General features: G+C 33.3%; 2 protein-coding genes across 5 annotated transcripts in view; both read left to right on the plus strand.

Moving 5' to 3' along the window:
• The window catches only part of Atg16 (Autophagy-related 16), a 553,304-nt gene that overhangs the window by 496,733 nt on the left and 35,803 nt on the right, over positions 1-20,768 (plus strand). The gene's annotated exons all lie outside the window — the stretch shown is intronic.
• On the plus strand, positions 1,308-2,591 carry LOC142221614 (alcohol dehydrogenase-like). Its single transcript, XM_075291386.1, is given in 4 exon segments — positions 1,308-1,488; positions 1,559-1,960; positions 2,023-2,215; positions 2,218-2,591. Coding segments are annotated over 4 exon segments (759 nt in total). The 5' UTR covers positions 1,308-1,398; the 3' UTR covers positions 2,292-2,591.

Here is a 20,768-nt window from a genome sequence, read left to right on the forward strand (position 1 = left end):
TTACAAATTTTCAACTATTGACTTGATGTTTTTAGTTTGATCATCATAATTGCATCAGTTTTTAGCTTCATTCAACTTTGTAATTGGAAATATGGTATTTTGGTGTACTTTTCTTCCAAACAAATTTCCTTAGAGTGAAAAGCAAATGGTTAACAATAGAAATTTCGTTTGGGATGAAAGAATTATTTTTTGTGATTTTTTTAGATCTTAATGGAGAATATTTTGAAAAATAATAAAGCGATTTTCCTTTATTAATATTTGTATTTGTTTGTTAGTCCCGAAATATAAAAAGGCAACCCTCGTAATAAAAGTAGTGAAAAAATTCTAACTGAAAGAAAAGTTCTCTTTTCTGAAGAATGAAATTTTTTGACAAATAAAATTTTCCTTTGACTTTAAAAAATATTTTTAAAGGACAATCGTTGCAACACTTCTCATTAAATTTGGTTTATATGATCTCAAAGAAAATACTTTATAATAAAGAGGAGTTTCGTTTGTCTAAATTTTCGTTTCGGAGGAATGTATGTAGAATTCATATTCACGCAAAAAAATAATTCTTTAACTATAACTAATTTAATTCTTTAAAGATAACTATCCATATAAGTTATATTTATATAGCATAGCTTGCGGCGCCCACGAACCGAATAAAGAAAGTTTATTTAACAGAAACAAACATTTAGTTTGGCACCGTGGAGCAGTGGTTGCTACGTCTTGCATGCCAAGGGTCGTGGGTTCGATCCCTGCTTCGACCAAAGTTTTTTGTTTTTCTTTTTTTTTTGTACATATATTCCAGATATGTTCGGAAAATTCCGAAAAAAATGTTCAACATTACATTGTACTATATTAAATTTTGAACTGTAAAATGAGTCTTATTAAAGACCTAAACTCAGAAACAGTGTTTGATATAAACGAAATGGACTGTGTTGTTTTTTCAAAAATAACTTTTTTTTATTGAAAAAATAAAAAATTTGTAACAAACGAATTTTTTTGGTGATAAAAGTTTAAAATTTTCGAAGCAATTCAAAAAACTCTTAACAAAAGAAAAACGTTTTCGGTATACGTTTTTTTTCTTTGTGTATACGATTACCCAATTATATCCAATTAATTCTGCCAAATTTTGCTTTGATCCACTGTATTTGGTTTTGAGAATGTCACTGTTGATCGTATGTAATATGATCATAGGATTGAAAAAATATTTTCCCTATTGGTTTAATATGCGTTCGACGTGAGATGCATTAAGCATTTCGACAGCTATTAAATTCAAAATTGTTGCAGCGTCTATAAAAGCCGTCAACCTTTCTATTCTTTCGTTAAGTCTTAATTGGGAATTTATCGCATGAAGACGGCATACAACAAAATATTTATTTATTATTGAAAAAAAAAATCTATAAAAAAGTGAAAATGAATTTAAATGAGAAAAATGTAGTCTTTGTTGGTCTTGGTGGTATTGGTTTCGAATCTTGTAAATGTTTAATGACAAAAAATTTGGCGGTAATGTTTAAATAAAATATGTAATATTTTATTTTTTTTTTACTAATAAGATTTTGTTTATTGTCCTTAGAATTTGATTATTATGGATCTTGCAGAATGTCCGGACAAAATGAAAATCATTCAAGAAATTAATAAAAATACCAAAGTTTCTTTTCTGAAATGTGATATCACCAACAAGTCATCCATTAAAAACGCCTTAGAACAGGCCGTAAGCATTGTTGATTACATAGATGTTTTGGTCAATGGAGCCGGTGTTATTGCTGACCGTAATGTTGAGCTTACTATCAATGTCAATTTGATTGGTTTAATCAATACCACTTTGGAAGCCTTACCATATATGGATAAATCAAATAAAGGTCGTGGTGGTGTTGTTCTTAATATTGCTTCAGTTTTGGGTCTTGAACCTATGGGTAGCATTAGTGTGTATAGTGCTTCGAAATTTGGTGTTGTTGGTTTTACGCGGTCTTTAGCTGTAAGTTTTCCTCAGTCCATAGATATTTATATCATTTTTTTCTAATATTTTCCTGCTTCTAGGATCCATTTTATTATAATCGTACTGGTGTTACTATTCTGGGTCTTTGTCCTGGATTTACAACTACTCCAATGACTACCAATCCAATTAGTGATACATTTGAGTATTCCAAACCTTTGACGGATCATGTTATCTCTTCGGTCTCATTTCAACCACCAGCCAAGGCCGGTGAACATTTGGTTGAAGTCTTAGAAAAGGGAATGGTTCATTTTGGATTACCGATAGATGTATGCTCAGAAAGGCAGAATTTAAGACATTCTGGGAGATATAAAAACTATGAAGAACAATAAAATAAAAAAAACCTTACCTCAGGTCTACAACAAAAAAACATTGAATACTCAAGAATTAATCGCCATCCAATATAGACGTAAAATAGGCGTTTTTTAATGCCCCCAAACATATAAAATAGACATGTAAGACACATTGTACTCGCTTTCAAATTTCTACGATTTGATATTGAGGAAGAGAACTCCACTATCCGCAGAAGATCCTTCATATAATATATATTTTGTATATCTAGATACCTTGTATTGATATTAAACTTTATTGAACAGTTTATTCAGCATATAAATAGTTGTAAAAAATTTATTTCGAGTTATAGTTGGAAAATCACATGATCTATTTTTTTTTAATTTTTCCAGAATAAATCAAATATTGATTATGCGACGAACCAGTTCACATCATATAAAATTTCTCTTGGAAAAACTGCTAAAAATTACTCCACCAATTGTTGGTCATTTTTATTCAACGCAGTATTATTATTTTTTTTTTTCAAACTTCCTCACCTTTCAGCACAGTTTTCTTCTTTCCTCTTTTGTCTATAGACAAATCTTTCATTGAGAAAAAAAATTCTATTCTTGATTATTTGATCACCATTCGCAATTGTTGCGAATTCTTGTTGAATAGCAGCTATCCATTGGATATCTATATGTGATGGTGGTTTGGTAGTGCGAGTATTATTATTCCCAGTGAATTTCTTATTTATGTTTATGCACAAATGATTCTGGCATTGTACTTTTATTTGTGGTTAACACGCCCATTAGGTGTGGAATTTATGGATCTTCCAAATGTTTCATCCAGAACATTGCCAAAACGGCTCACTCACTCTGCCGCACAGAATGGGAGTGAGACCCATATTCGCTGAGATATTCCTCTAATGTGGTTGCGTGCAAAAATTATTCTTCAACACTTGTTGCCATAGAACTGTTGAGGTCTCTCGTTCCAGTATCATGTAGCATAGTCCGGCTGTCCTTCTTCCATTCATTCGATTGTCCATCCATCTGTTTGCAATTCACCAAAATCTACAAATAGACATAAAGAAATTTTCTAAAATTGGGGGCTTTAGTTAAGTAAAGCAAACATGGCCTAAACAATTGCTATGTGGGGCCAACTCCAGATTTTCAATGTTTTCCACATGGCTTGTCGTTGTTGATGTTTCGGCATAGCTTGTGTGTAACAATGAAATCTAAATCGTTGACCATAACGGCTTTGTATTCTTAATTTTTCTTCTAGTTTTTTTTGTTGTTATTTCTTGCGTATGGTTAGAAAATGGCAAAAGAAAGTTGCAAAAGTTTTATAGATGATACACGAATATTAATTTCAAAAATTTCAAAATCAATTTTCAACAAGTATATACGGCCGTAAGTTCGGCCAGGCCGAATCTTATGTACCCTTCACCATGGATTGCGTAGAAACTTCTCCTAAAGAATCTCATCCACAATCGAATTACTTGGGTTGTGGTATCTTAAAAATTCTTAACATCGTTTTCTAAATTGTGAGTTAGTCCATACGTGGTATATATTAGACAAACAAGTTATGTATAGGTAAGTCTACAAATAATTACGAATCGATATGAACTTTTTGCACGAAACGTAGAGAGCCAGAATTGAAATATGGGGGTCTCTTATATGGGGGCTATATACAATTATGAACTTGATATGGACCAATTTTTGTGTGATTGGGGAACGATTTATCTGAGGGCTATATATAACTGTAGACCGATATGGACCTAGTTAAGCATAGTTGTTAACGGCCACATAATAGCACAATGTACCAAATTTCAACTGACTCGGATGAAATTTGCTCCTCCAAGAGGCTCCAAAACCAAATCTCGGGATCGGTTTATATGGGGGCTATATATGATTATGGACTGATATGGACCACTTTTGGCATGGTTGTTAAATATCATATACTACCACCACGTACCAAATTTCAACCAGATCGGATGAATTTTGCTTCTCCATAAGGTATCGGAGGTCAAATCTAGCGATCGATTTATATAGGAGCTATATATAATTATGGACTGATATGAACCAATTCCTACATGGTTGTTGGATACAATATTCTAACATCACGTACCAAATTTCAACCGAATAGGATGAATTTTGCTCTTCCAAGGGGCTCCGGAGGTCAAATCTGGGGATCAGTTTATATGGGGCCTATATATAATTATGGACCGATTTCGACCAATTTTTGCATTGGTGTTTGATGCCATATATTAACACCACGTACCAAATTTGAACTGAATCAGATGAATTTTGGTCTTCCAAGAGACTCCGGAGGTCAAATCTGGTGATCGGTTAATATGGCGGCTATATATAATTATGGACCTATGTTGACCAATTTTTTCATGGTCATTAGAGACCATATACTTACACCATGTACCAAATTTCAGCCGGACCGGATGAAATTCGCTTCTCTTAGAGGCTCCACAAGCCAAATCGGGGGATCGGTTTATATGGCGGCTATATAAAATTATGGACCGATGTGGACCAATTTTTGCAAATTTCAGCCGGATTGGATGCAATATTTCGATGTGTTACAAACGGAATGACAAAGTTAATATACCCTCCATCCTATGGTGGAGGGTATAAAAATATTCAATTAAAAATTCGTTTAATTTAATTAATTTGTCGATCAAACTAATACTAATTTAATTTCATTTTTAATGGGAACAATAATTTTTGTACTTAGCGGCGGCTATTTGTATTATCATTTCCGTAATTGACGAAATTACAATTCAAAATTATTTGGATCAATTAATTTTGTGATTGAAACTGCAAAACATTTTTTCAATTAAAATCTTAAAACAATTTGAAAAACTCAATCAATTAAAAAATTAATAGATTTAATTAATTTTTGATCAAACTAAAAATTAATCGCATTAATTAAAATCTTAAGTGGAACAAGTAAATACGGCCGAAAGTTCGGGCAAGCCGAATCTTATGTTCCCTCCACCATGGATTGCATAGAAAGTTCTACTAAAGACTGTCATAATAGTTGCAATGTATATTAATTTCTATGTTAGTCTATATGGAGTCTGTGTTAGATAAAAAAGGAAAAATAAATACCTATATAAGCCTATTTAGTTCTTGATCATTTTAAATGGTGGAGGATAAATAAATATCAACCTATACGAACGAATTTTATCATGGTACACGCAAAGAAAAAAAACGTTTGGAAAACGTGTACCGAAAACGTTTTTCTTTTGATAGAGTTTTTTGAATTGCTTCGAAAATTTTAAACTTTTATCACCAAAAAATTCGTTTGTTACAAAGTTTTTATTTTTTCAATAAAAAAAGTTATTTTTGAAACAACAACAGAGTCCATTTCGTTTATATCAAACACTCTTCTTTTCTGACTTTTGGTCTTTAATAAAACACATTTTACAGTTCAAAATTTAATATAGTACAATGTAATGTTGAACATTTTTTTCGGAATCTTCCGAACATATGTAGAATGTATGTAAAAAAAAAAAAAACTTTGATCGAAGCAGGGATCGAACCCACGACCCTTAGCATGAGAATCAGACGTAGCAACCACTGCTCCACGGTGCCAAACTAAATGTTTGTTTCTGTTAAATAAACTTTGTTTATTCGGTTCGTGGGCGCCGCAAGCTATGCTATATAAATATAACTTATATGGATATTTATCTCTTGATGACCATAACAGGTACATAGCTCAGTGGTTAGTGTGTTGGCTTACAAAGTGCATGGTCCGCGGTTCGATTCTCCGTCCAGGCGAAAGGTAAAAAAATTTTAAAAATGTATAAAATCGTATAATTTCTTCTACATTGTTTGTATTACAGAAAAAGGTGCTAAGAACTAAAAATCTTCGTGGAAGTGAGAAAGATGTGAGGGAAAATGCAATTAGCCAGAAAATTTTTTTTTTGAGTTAGTCTTTATGAAATTGTTTTTACATCCTGGAAAAGAATAAACGTTTATCACAAAAAGTATATACTTTTCTTCCAAATACACTTCCTTACAGCGAAAAGCAAATGAGAAACGAACTTTGTTTGTCTAAAATTTCGTTTGGGAGGAAAGAATTATTTTTTTGCGTGTAATTACACTGCCAAACCAAATGAAATTTTTTCTTTCATGATGAGGTTTCCAAAATTAAATCTTGAGGCTGGGGACCTGTGGGGCACCGAAGGATTATACCCTTCACCTCTACTGTGGTTCAGAGTATAATAAGTATGTGCTTTTGTTTGTAACGCCAAGAAGGAAAAGTCAGAGACCAATCGTTTAGTATAGCACTCGTCTTAGAATTGAATTAAAATCTTTTAAAAGTCGTGACTCATAAAAAATATCGTGACGAAAAACCTCATGACTCACGAATAATTTTATGAGTAATTCACCTCGAGAGCGTTATAAAACTCTAGGATGTCACTAAACTTATAAATGAATTCAACTCGTAACATAAACATTTGATGTTCGTAAGCGGGATTATTTTCGTGAGCGTTTTTTTCCGAAATTCGTTACTTACGCACACTCACGAGGATATTATTTTCGTGACTCACGCACGACATTTGGTTGGTTAATCAAGCTCATACACACTCACGTCGTTGCTGTTAGCGTGACTCACGACTCAAGCGTGAGTCACGACATTTTCGTGTCACGTGCACAGCTCTACTATAGAGTATGCTGCAAGTAAAATAATGGAAGTAACCAATTGGCGCCTTAAAAATATATCCACACAAAGAAAATTTTTTACTACCAATGTAAGGTGAAACATAATATGTTTGAACAATACAAACAATATTTTGTTTGCACCAATCCTGAAAATATATATGCTTGAAGCAAAATGTGTTTGGGGTATATGTTACAGATGCTATTTTTTTTTTTTTTTTGTTGAGGGTGTAGCTGCCATATATATTTATCACCGATCTGGTTATAATTTGTGTGTTTATTAATCGATCTTCTTCGAAGTCCGTACATCCGAATATTTTATGAGTCTCGAAAAACTTGCAAAATATCAGCCAAATCGGTTCAGATTTAGATATAGTTCCCATATATATCTTTCGCCCGATTTAGACTTATATGACGACAGAGGCCAAAGTTTAACACAAATTTACGTGAAATTTTGCACAAGGAACAGAATTGACATTCTACCAATGTATGTTAAATTTTGTTGAAATCGGTTCAGATTTTGATATAGCCCCCATACATAGCTTTCGTCCGAAATTTTGCACAAGGAACAGAATTGACATTCTACCAATACATTTTAAATTTTTTTGAAATCGGTTCATATTTAGATATAGCTCTCATATATATCTTTCGCCCGGTTTAGACTCATATGACCGTAGAAGCCAAATTTTAACACCGATTCCCGTAAAATTTTGCACAGAGTCAAATTGAAATTCTACCAATCCTTGCTAAATTGGGTTGAAATCGGTTCAGATTTAGATATAGGTCCCACATATATCTTTCGCCCGATTTAGACTCATATGACCATAGAGGCCAAAGTTTTACTCTGATTTATGTGAGGCTATGCAGAGGGACTGGAATTGATATAGCTATTCATGCTAAAGTTAGTTAAAATTGGTTTAGATTTAGATATTGCTCCCATGTATATATTTCGCCCGATTTAGATTTATATAACAACCGGAGACCAAATTTTCATTTCGGTTTACTTCAAATTTTTCCCTGAGAAAAAATTTACATTTACGGAATTTTACTGCAATTGATTTTATTTAACACAGAACAAAGATTTAACTTTCTATCTAACTGTGTCAAATTTTATCAGAATCGGTTCAGATTTAGATAAAGCGACCTATATTCTTCCGACTTAGGGAAAAATAGTACAACGTCAGGGAAGATGTCCTGATACTTTCCACAGAGGATTTAGCTAAGGTTCAGGCTGTGTAAATGTCGCTCGATGTGGCCAAATATTGTCACAATTGTCGTGAAATTTAGCCAATATCCTTGTGAACTTACTACTGCTAAGGAGCAAAACTAAAAAATTCCTCAAATTGTCCTCTAATACATATGTATCGTCGGATAAATCATAAATGCACTTTTGTGCAATAAAATGGCTTTAGCTTTATATTTCCCATATTTATACCCTAAACCACATAGTGGTCAGGGTATAATAAGTTTGATCGGCCAATCTAGCCAATCGATCTAGCGCTTGGTGTCCGTCCGTCCGTCTGTCCATGTATTTGTTGTTCACAGGATTCCGGTCGCAATTATTACCCGATTTTGATGAAATTTGGTACAGAGAGTTTTTTGGGCACAAGGACGAACTCTATTAAATTTGGAAGAAATCGGATCAAAGTTAGATATAGCTCCCATATATATGTATCGCCCGATTTCGACAAATGGGGTCACGTTGCGCGTTTTTTCAAACGGATCTTCACGAAATTTGGCAAAAGGTAATCTTTTCCATCGCCCTTCAAGTCTGCAAAATTTCATCCAAATCGGTTCAGATTTAGATATAGCTCTCATATATTTGTATCGCCCGATTTTCCCAAATTTGGCCACAAAACCTTTATTTATCAACCGATCTTACTCAAAGTTGGCTAAATATAATCTTCTATAGCACTAACTATATGTGCAAAAAATCATCGAAATCGGTTCAGATTTAGATATAGCTCCCATATATGTACCGCCCGATTTTTCTAAATTTTGCCATAAAACCCTTATTTATCAACCGATCTTACTAAAAGTTGGCTAGATGCAGTCCTCTATAGTACTAACTATATGTGCAAAATTTCATCGAAATCGGTTCAAATTTAGATATAGCAAATAAAAATTTGCCCTTATAACCTTATGTTTGACCATACAGGCCTCATTTCCTAACTGATCTTACTCAAATCTTGCACAAGGTAACCTTTTGTGGTATTAATCAAACCCGACAAATTTTATGCAAATTGGTTCAGATTTAGATATAGCTTCCATATATATGCATCGCTCGATTTTCCCAAACTTGACCATAGTACTCTTATTTATTAACCAATGTTACTCAAATTTCAAATTTTGATGTACTAGCCGATCGTACTTATACTCTCTTACATAAGAATATTGCTCGATTTTTACAAATTTGTATTTATTACCCACACTAATTTAACGATTTTCTCTTTTTTAATAATGGGCTCCGTAGGCGCGATATCAACACAGCCAGTGTTGCTAGAAGTAGTGGAAATTCCCTATATGTATGGTTTTTCTAATATTTAGCGTCTTGTAGGGCCACAATGTAGGACATTTTCACTCAACACAATTTGTAATAATTTTTACATTTTGGTGCCTCTAGAGGAGGGAATTAGAAGCCGGCAAGGCTTGATATTTACCAATGTGTGGTAAACTTTATTCCTGTAGAAAATTTTGTCAACATTTTATTTCTATAGAACATTTTGTCAAAATTGTATTTCTATAGACATTTTTTTCAAAATATTATTTCTATAAAAATTTTTCTCAAAATTTTATTTCTGTGGAATTTTTTCTCAAAATTTTATTTCTATAGAATTTATTGTTAAAATGTTATTTCTATAGAAAAATTTCTCACAAAAATGTGTTTATAGAAACTTTTTCCAAAATTTTATTTTTATAGAGATTTAACAAAAAAGATTACTAATTTGGGTAGAATTCTATCAACTGTGGCAACCGTGGTGGTAATACAAATTTATATTCTAAGTTATATACATTGCATGTTCATGTTTTAAGATAATAAAGTACTTAGAACCATTTTTGTTTTGTAAATTTTTTTTAAATTTAACGAAAAATATAGTAGGGAAAATTGTTTGGGAATGTATGGGAAAGTAGGGAACTTTTTTGTCCTTGTAGGGTAAACCGAACATTTTCCCTGGCAATATTGACTATGAGCTATAGTCAGATTGACACAAAGCACCCATAGACATGTACCCCTTAATTTTCTTAAATATGCAACTGCGGTTTATCTCCCAGACCTATATGCTACCCCACAAATGCTTATGATTACTAATTCTGTAATGGTGGTTTAGGGTATGATATAGTCGGCCCCGCCCGACTTTCTACTTTACTTACTTGTTTTTTACTTAATTATGTTTCGTTGCAGCGCGTTAACCGATTTAAATTTAAAGTCAAAAGATTTTGTAGAAGTTAAAAAATGCTTCTCCCAATCGGTTCTGATTTAAATATTTGTATATGGGAATCTAAACCTTTGAATAGGAGTTGAGATGGTATCAAAAATGTTGATCTACATAGTGGTGAAGAGTATAATATAGTCGGCCTCTCCCGACTTTAGACTTTACTAACTTGTTTTTGTTTTGAAGACAATTTGCAGAAAATTATTTCTAAACCACAAACTTCCTTCAACGCCTGTCGTATATTTAACGCCCGACAATTCGGGTGTATGCAATTGCATTCATTCTTTGATTTCATATTGTAGAATTTTAACTAAAAAAAATGTTCAAACTACGAAAAAACTGTAGCAGCAGCTGTGCGCATGTGTAGCTAGAAAAAAACAGCAGACTTCTAACACATTCTTGAGTCGTATATTAAGTACTGCAAGTTCTGTTGGTCTAGTCACAAGGCCTTGGTCTGCAATGTGGCTTCATCTTGACCACACTAATGATAACGATTTGTTGTGCAATGGTCTGCAACAAAGAAATGACCACAGACAACAATCTCGGTTTTCACAATTTTTTTTATTTACCAAAAGTATAGAAAAACGGTTTTACACAAAAAAAAAAGAAAAAAAAACAAAGAAAACAAAAACAACTTAAATAAATTGTTTGCTTTTTCGTATTCAAAATGTCTTTATTTGTGGAACAAAAATCACAGCATGTGTTATTAAAACATTTCTAGCGAAATTAAAATTCTTACCGAATTTATATGTACGTATTCTTAAATTGGAGCAAATGAATGAGCATGTCTTAAAAAGTATTGTGTTACATACCATAGATTTCCTGTGGTATGTCTGGTATCTAGACAGAGGATTAAGTTTCTTGCAATATTTTTTTTTATTCTTCAATTTAAATTGATATGAAAAATCATTTTTTCATTGGGTGTCGTAGTATATAATTTTTTGGACTAAAGCCAGTTAAGTTTATTTTATTTTATGGGAATTATTATGTTTTAGTTAGAATTTCCCCAATATGAGAAAGTTTCCTTCATTTCAATAATTTTTGGTGATTGTTTAGTTACCTTGAAGCGTGGGTGTATTCTTTACGGCTTTTTCAATTAATCTTTATTTTTATACCCCGCGCCACACTGTGGAACAGGGTATTATAAGTTAGTGCATATGTTTGCAACACACAGAAGGAGACGAGATAGACACATGGTGTCTTTGGCAATAATGTTCAGGGTGGGTCTGCCTGTGAACACATATTTGTGATCAAAGTCTAGGTCGCAGTTTAAGTCCAATCGCCTTCAAATTTGACACAAGTTCCTCTTTTGGGTCAGAATAGAACCCTATTGATTTTGGAAGAAATCAGTTCAAATTTAGATACAACTCCCATACATATCTTTCGCCCGATATGCACTTATATGGACCCAGAAGCCAAAGTTTTACCTTGATTTGCTCGAAATTTTGCACCAGGAGAACAATAAGTACTATAGTCAGGTGTGCCAAAGTTGATTGAAATCAGTTCAGATTGAGATATAGCTCTCATATATATCTTTCGCCCGATATGCACTTATATGGACCCAGAAGCCAGAGTTTTATCCCGATTAGCTTGAAATTTTGCATAAGGAGTACAATTGGTAGTATAGTCATGTGTGCCAAATTTGATTGAAATCGGTTCAGATTTAGATATAGCTCCCATATGTATGTTTTTCTGATTTCGACAAAAATGGTCAAAATACCAACATTTTCCTTGTTAAATCGCCACTGCTTAGTCGAAAAGTTGTAAAAATGACTCTAATGTTCCTAAACTTCTAATACATATATATCGAGCGATAAATCATAAATAAACTTTTACGAAGTTTCCTTAAAATTGCTTCAGATTTAAATGTTTCTCATATTTTTTTTACTAAAATTATGTTCCACCCTAGTGCATTAGCCAACTTAAATTTTGAGTCTATAGATTTTGTAAAAGTCTATCAAATTCTGTCCAAATCGAGTGATATTTAAATGTATGTAATGTATAGGAGGTCCCTTGTCATTGAGCTTAACATGGAATCGGGCAGCACTCAGTGATAAGAGAGAAGTTCACCAATGTGGTATCACAATGGACTGAACAGTCTAAGTGAGCCTGATACATCGGGCTGCCACCTAACCTAACCTAATCTAAATGTATGTATTTGGGACAAACCTTTATATATAGCACCCAACACATTTGACGGATTTGATATAGTATTGAAAATGTGGATTTACAAAGTGGTGCAGGGTATGGTATAGTCGGCCCCGCCCGACTTTAGACTTTCCTTACTTGTTTAGCTTATATTTGAGGCTTCGTATTTCAAACACATATTTTAAAATTATCCGTGATTATATTGATCCTACAAAAATGTTTGTTTTAAAGCATAATCGATACGTCATTCAGTTTGTGATGTATTGGTTGTATGATATAATTAAACGATTACACGATTTGAATTCTTAAGCCTATATATATCCGATTTCCCTGCAATTTAAAATCTAGAGGTATTTTAGATCCATAAAGTGCTATGCTACTTTTCATATATGGTAGGGAGGACAAATTCTAAATGTTTGAGAATTTATTCCGAAAGTAATTATACAAGACTGATCAATCGAAGTATGACCTTCGCTAGCCACTACTATTTCCCATTTTCCAATTGTTTGCTTCTGCATAGGTACGCTGATTAAGCAGGCCATGTGTCATTAAGTTGAACAGCGGAACAGGCAATACAGCGGATGTGATAGGACTCCCCATTTGAGTGTTTTCAAATAAGTGTTTACGGGCCGAGCGTTATCGCGCTGCAAAATTACCTTGTCGTGCTTTTCCAAACAGGTAATACATTACACCCAGCTGGTCCCACCAAATGCACGGCGTAATCTTCCTTCCATGGAAATTCAGCATTGCCTTTCCTTTCTTACCTACACAGAAACAAATTTCACGAAAATTTTTCCAATTAAAATCTTAATTGAGTTTTAAAAAATATTCAATTAAAAACTTAATTGATTCAACAAATTTTTTAATTGAAATAAAAATCAATCACACAAATTAATAGTATCAATTAAATATTTAATTGGATCAATTAATTTTTTAATTGACTGTCAATTAATTTTTTAATTGATACTATCATTTCTGTGATTGAAGAAATTTCAATTAAAAAATTAATTGGATCAATTAATTTCGTGATTGAATCAGAAAATTTTTTTTTTGTGTGTATGGATCAGTTGTTCACCAACTTCCCCCAAATTTTATTTTGTGGGCACGAAACTCGAAACATATTGTGCAAATGACGAACATATACTGAAAAGAACATCTTGCCCGGTTTCAAAAAATTTTCTCGTTACACTAACGATTTTGATATATATTCCGATCCAAAGAAGCGGAAAATTGATCCCTTGATTTACGTCGTGATTGGTTCCGGAATTTTACGACGTAAACCGATTTAAAAATTGCTCATACTTACTCCTAAGTTAATTATGTATGTATGTGCGTCTACATAGTAAAAAAAAACTTCAAACATAAATGTAATTCAGCCTTTTATTCATAAAAAATAAAGCAAACATATAAAAAACGTAAATCGCAACATCGTAAACCGAGACGATGTAAATCGAGGGATTGCAGTACACTCAAAACAAAGTGAACTCTCCATTTCACTAAAGCCAATTTAACTTTATTTTAGTTTATGGAATTATTATGTTTGGAGGAAGTTTCCTCTACTCTACTGATGTTTTGCGTACATTAGTTAAATAAACTTTATTTCTTTAAAATTAAACTACAAAATTTTCTTTAAAAAGTGAAAAAAAAATAATAATTATGTCTAATAAATTGTCTTAAATTTGTCGACAAATATTTACTGATTTTTGTGATGTCAGCGTTTGTAATATTGTTTAGTTAAAGTTTTTCTTACTGGTGGGTTCACTCTTTTTGCAGTGTAGGGACTTATTTAAGACCCAATGCTCTTTTGAATTTGAGTTTTTCGTACATGATTCTAGGAAACAAATTTTAATTATTTCGAATTTTCATCTTTTTTTTCATGTGCTTTCAAAGTCCTTTAAAATGTGTTAAGGTCAACTTAAATTTCCAAATTCGGACTAAACTAGTAGAAATTATGCTATGTTTCAAAGAAAAAACGTCGTTAAAATAAAGGATTGAAAAACATACCCTATTTTTGAAGTCAAAATACAAAAAAGTAATCAAACTTAAAGACGATTTCATTTTAAAGAATTTTTCAGAATTATTATAGCCAAGTTCTCAAACAAAATTTTCTTATAAATGGTGGTTAAAATTGTAATTTTATTTTATTATGATATATTGGTATTACTCAATTATGTATGAAACAAAATATCGGCCAAATGGGTGCCGCGACCTCGGTGGCACACCTTCATCCGAATGTCCAAATTTTCGATGACGCTGAGGCATAATGGAGGTTCCTAGCCGTTAATGTGCCGAATTATCTCATCCTTTAGCTCTTGAGTTGTTGCTGGCTTATCGACGTACACCTTTTCTCTCAAATAACCCCAAAAAAAAGGTCAACGGTGTCAAATCACATGATCTTGGCGGCCAATTAACATCGCCATTACGTGATATAACACGGCCATTGAATTTGTTGCGCAAAAGAGCCATTGTTTCGTTAGCTGTGTGGCAAGTGGCACCGTCCTGCTGAAACCACATATCGTCCACATACATATCTTCTAATTCGGGCCATAAAAAGTTCGTTATCATCTCACGAACACCATTCACAGTAACTGCCTGACCGGCCTCATTTTGGAAAAAATACGGCCCGATGATGCCAGCCCAAAAACCGCACCAAACAGTCACTCTTTGTGGATGCATTGGTTTTACGACGATCACTCTTGGATTCTCATTCGCCCAAATGCAGCAATTCTGTTTATTGACGAATCCACTGAGGTGAAAATGTGCCTCATCACTGAAGATGATTTTCTTCGAAAATTGATCATCCACTGTTGCCATTTCTTGGAACCATTTAACACATTGTTGGATTGTGTATCTCTCCATGGTTCAAATTGAGTAGGTCTGAAATAGAGAAATGTCAAATAAAATTCGGAAAAAAACTTGGCGTTTAGGCGTGGTTCTCGTTCAACATCGGCCCTTACAATTTAACCACCCTTTATATAAATTTACCCAGTTTTTAAGTTGAATCATTTCACAATGAAGACATGCGGAATTCATTGAAACGTTTATCGACTTCTGGATAAGCAAAAAAACTTTATACATAAAAATGCGTCTTCCATGCTAAACAAAATTCGCTTTCGTATTTTAAGGATATGGAATCTTTGGCCTCACGACCATATATATTGTTCAGTGTACTTTATACAAAATATGAATTTTTCTTATGACATACAAAAAATTCTCGAACAATATTTACTATTTGTAACATATAATAACGGAGTTTGTGATACAGTTTAGATGAAAATGTCTAAAATTAATAATTAATTTCTTTCCACTTTTTCATTGTTTTTTTTTTTTTTGTGAAGTTTATTTTTCCTTTTATAGTGAAGTTTTTCGTCTATATAAAACTCGCTCCAGTTATTACTATTATTATTGTTACAATTGGTGTGGAGGTGTGTATCAATTTGTAGCATTGACCAATAGAAGCAATTTCAGAATCTGCTGGGGCAACATGTTACACAAATTGATTTAGTTTAATTTCTTTCAAATTGAACATTTCCATGGCTGATGAGAAGGACATTATGGTGGAATTCAATGCTCCATCTTTGCAACTTGTTAGCCTTAAGGTACTGTTAACTGTTGTACGCTATCGTCGTTGTTTATGGTATTAATTGGTTCACCTTTTTTTGTACCGCAAATATGATTTTATTCCAAATTTATTTTATGTAAGGCTACCGGTATAGCAACAAGGAATTTTCATGGCTTGCTTGGCTATAGTTAGTTTGCATAAAAGTGCAGCCTCCTTCTTTCCTTCTTCACTGGACTAGTGCTCGTGATATATGGTAATTGAATTTTGTATGATCTGAATTAGATTTTGGTGTGTAGTTAGCGTCTAATAAGTAATATATATTTTAAAAACTGCAAGGTATGGATATTTTTAGAAAGACGTGAAACTAAAAGAAAAAATATTTAAAATCAAAACTACTTGTGAAATGTTCTTGTAATCCAGCTTTGCAGTATATCGAATTTATATAACAATTTTATTTGAAAATTTTTGTTTTCCAGCATGATTTCCGTTGGTTGTTTTCACTACAATTGAAGCGTTTTATTCATTGTGTTATATTCTTTGCTAGATTTCATTCATTGATGCCTGCTGGGTTTCCATTTAACTGTCTTAATTTGATACCTGACGATAAATCGATTTCTGTTTTCATTTGAAATTGCTCCAAGGCATATGCGGCAGCACATTGGACGAGATTAATGATATTCTAAGTAAACAGTAGTTGCACGCCTTACATCTTTAACCAATTTGCCCATTATTATTTGTTTTGTTTCTGGCTGTGATCGATATTTTTGTTATATTTTTCCATGCCGGCTTTGATTTCATTTACGTCACTGTGATGCCAAAGCAGAACAAAAAAAAAAAATTATAGTGCTGATGTATGTATTAAGAACGGTAATAAGAATAAAAAGTCAAAATAGTCTAACTATTTCAAAATTTTGGTCGGTATTGTTTTAAACCTCCATCATACACATATTTCGATAGTCACATTCGTAACACATGAGGCCTGGCCAGACTCACTATGTATTTTAATGTATTTATATGGAAAATATGCTATTTTGTTGATATTATTACATTATTACTGTCGTATTTTCATACCATTAAGGTATATTTTCTATATCTATTGGTTCTTTGCTATGCTTTTCTCAAATGGTTTTTGCTTTTGATTTTTCATTTTTCATTTTTGGTTCTTTGTTCTTATTTTCTCAAACGGTTTTTGTGAGAAGGAGAGTGAAAATACGATGACCAATAGGATATATTCTAACCGAATTGTATTTTTATTTACTGGACAATCTGCTTGTACATTAAAATAGGTAAAGTACATCATTCTTGAATAAACTATATTTGGGTCTGTCCAGACCACATGTGTTACGAATGTGATGTGTACACCAACATATCCTTGTATTAGATTTTTCGTCCTGATTTTTCCACACATCGATAGGTAATAAAATTTTAGGAGGGTACCTGGAGTTTCAAGTCTCTACACGGATGAAAAAGACTGTTTTTCATATGTTTGGCTATAAACATTATATGTTTGGAACACAAATTTTTAAACACAATATTTTTGAGTGCAAGCATATAATGTTCATAAACTAGCATAACATGTTTGGGCCATATATGTTAATATGTTAGAACATATTATGTTTGGGACATAAAATGTTTGTAAATATAATATGCTTGGATGCAAACATATATTAATTTAGAAATAGCCTATAAACATATATGTGTTTAGTAGCTTGGAGCGCTATTTAACAGGGAGCGATATTGAATTAAGTTGGTGGTTGTTGCTTGTTATTACAAAATTAACATTTTATTTTTCCTTGGGCAATTGATCAGCTACTTCTTTGATCCTTACAAACTGTGTGGTCCGCTGTTCGAATCCCCGTCCGGCAAAAGGTAAAATTAAAGAAAAAATCATAAAATTGAATAATTTCTTCTACAATGTTTGTATTACAGAAAAAGGTGCTAAGAACTAAAAAATCTCGTGGAAGTGGGAAAGACGTCGGGGAATATACAATTGGGCAGAAACAAAATTTTGAGCACTCAGGTCGAAAACCTATGTTGTTTATTTTCCTATATTACCTGTTTATTTACATAATTCATAATGATTGTAAATATATAAACAAATAAATAAAATTTTGAGCACAATATTGTTTGGGAGAATTTTTTTTAAGCATATAATATTTTTGGGTGCAAAATGCATCCAAACATATTATATGGTCACATAATACCATATTGTTTTTTGGAAGACAACATTATTGAATTTGGATGCAAAAATACAAAATGTTTGGAACTTAGACTACCCAAACATATATTGTTTAGACCAATATGCTTTCAAACATATTATATATTGGTAGAGATCAAACATATAAATGTTTGGGCAATACCCAAAAATGTATATGCTTGAAGCAAAATATGTTTGGGAGTATATGTTACAGAAGCGATTTTTTGTGAGGGTGTAGCTATATTATAAATGTATTTTAATTACAATTAGAATCGAAAAAGGTAATAAAATTAACTTTCGACATTTGCTTTAATCTAAATAAGTTGAATTTTGATGTGGCGACTTTCGGTTTTTTGATCAATTATCGGCATAAAAATATGTACATAACGTTCCCCTTTCAATTCACAAGTCGATTTTTAATTTTTTTCGGAAAAAATTGATTGTTGTGTTGTCTTAACATCAAATGCTCGATTTTCACAAAAATTTCATATTACAAAATTTCGACTTCAACTATTTATACCCTGCGCCACACTGTGGAACAGGGTATTATAAGTTGGTGCATATGTTTGCAACACCCAGAAGGAAACGAGATAGACACCAGAGAACGGCTGCGATCTACCGCAACCGACCAGTGTATTTAGTAAACACCAATATTTGCAATCTTAAAACACCAATTGGAAAAAAAATTCAACCACCATTATCCAATGCAACCGACGACTGTCGGTGTTTGTTAGTATGAGTGTTGGTCTCTCGAAAACACCGTAGTAAAGCAATCACACAAATTGGTTACCCATATCTCAGCCGTCTGATATTCTCTGATTTAGTACTCTCAATTCTCTTGAGCTAATGCCAAATTCTGGTAATTGTTGTTGTTGAGTGCAATCACACTTAACAGGTTGGCTGATAAGTTCCCGGTCTAACAAAGAAAACACATTTTTTTTGTCAAAATTCGTTTTTATTATTCAACATAGTTCCCTTCAAGAGCGATACAACGATTATAACGACCTTCCAATTTTTTGATACCATTTTGGTAGTACTCCTTCGGTTTTGCCTCAAAATAGGCCTCAGTTTCGGCGATCACCTCTTCATTGCAGCTTAATTTTTTCCCAGCGAGCATCCTTTTGAGGTCTGAGAACAAGAAAAAGTCGCTGGGGGCCAGATCTGGAGAATACGGTGGTGGAAGCAAGTCGAAGGCCAATTCATGAATTTTTGCCATCGTTCTCAATGACTTGTGGCACGGTGCGTTGTCTTGGTGAACAACACTTTCTTCTTCTCCAAATGGGGCCGTTTTGCCGCGATTTCGACCTTCAAACGCTCCAACAACGCCATATAATAGTCACTGTTGATGGTTTTTCCCTTCTCAAGATAATCGATAAAAATTATTCCATGGGCATCCCAAAAAACAGAGGCCATTACTTTGCCAGCGGATTTTTGAGTCTTTCCACGCTTCGGAGACGGTTCACCGGTCGCTGTCCACTCAGCCGACTGTCGATTGGACTCAGGAATGTAGTGATGGAGCCATGTTTCATCCATTGTCACATATCGACGGAAAAACTCGGGTGTATTACGAGTTAACAGCTGCAAACACCGCTCAGAATCATTAACACGTTGTTGCTTGGTCAAATGTGAGCTCGCGCGGCACCCATTTTGCACAGAGCTTTCGCATATCCAAATATTGATGAATGATATGACCAACACGTTCCTTTGATATCTTTAATGCCTCTGCTATCTCGATCAACTTCATTTTACGGTCATTCAAAATCATTTTGTGGATTTTTTTGATGCTTTCGCCGGTAACCACCTCTTTCGGGCGTCCACAGCGTTCACCGTCCTCCGTGCTCATTTCACCACGCATGAATTTTGCATACCAATCAATTATTGTTGATTTCGCTGGGGCAGAGTCCGGAAACTCATTATCAAGCCAAGATTTTGCTTCCCCCGTATATTTTCCCTTCAGAAAACAGTATTTTATCAAAACACGAAATTCCGTTTTTTCCATTTTTTCACAATAACAAAAGTTGCTTCACAAAAGACGGTCTGTCTCTCAAACTAATTGACTTACAGACGTCAAATTTTGACACGAATCATTTGAAGGTTGGTACTATATAAAAATATTATGCATTTAATACTAGCGGCGCCATCTATGTGTCAGACCTTATCAGCCAACCTGTTATATGTGGGAACTATATCTAAATTTGAACCAATTTCGATGAAATTTGGCATACTTTGTAGCAAATTTGACGCGGATCGGTTAGTAAATGAACGCAGTCTGACCCATTTTTCGAAATCGGGCGATACATATATATGGGAGCTATATCTAAATTTGATCCGATTTTTTCAAAATTCAATGGTTCTTACACCAAAAAAAACGCCACATACCAAATTTCATCAAAATGGGTCAATAATTGCGATCGGAATACTGCGGACAACAAATACATGGATGGACGGACGGCCGGACACCAAGCGCTAGATCGAGTCAGGAGGTGATGCTGAGTCGATC

The sequence above is a fragment of the Haematobia irritans genome, chromosome 1 (genome assembly GCF_050003625.1).
Source record: "Haematobia irritans isolate KBUSLIRL chromosome 1, ASM5000362v1, whole genome shotgun sequence".
NCBI lineage: Eukaryota > Metazoa > Arthropoda > Insecta > Diptera > Muscidae > Haematobia > Haematobia irritans.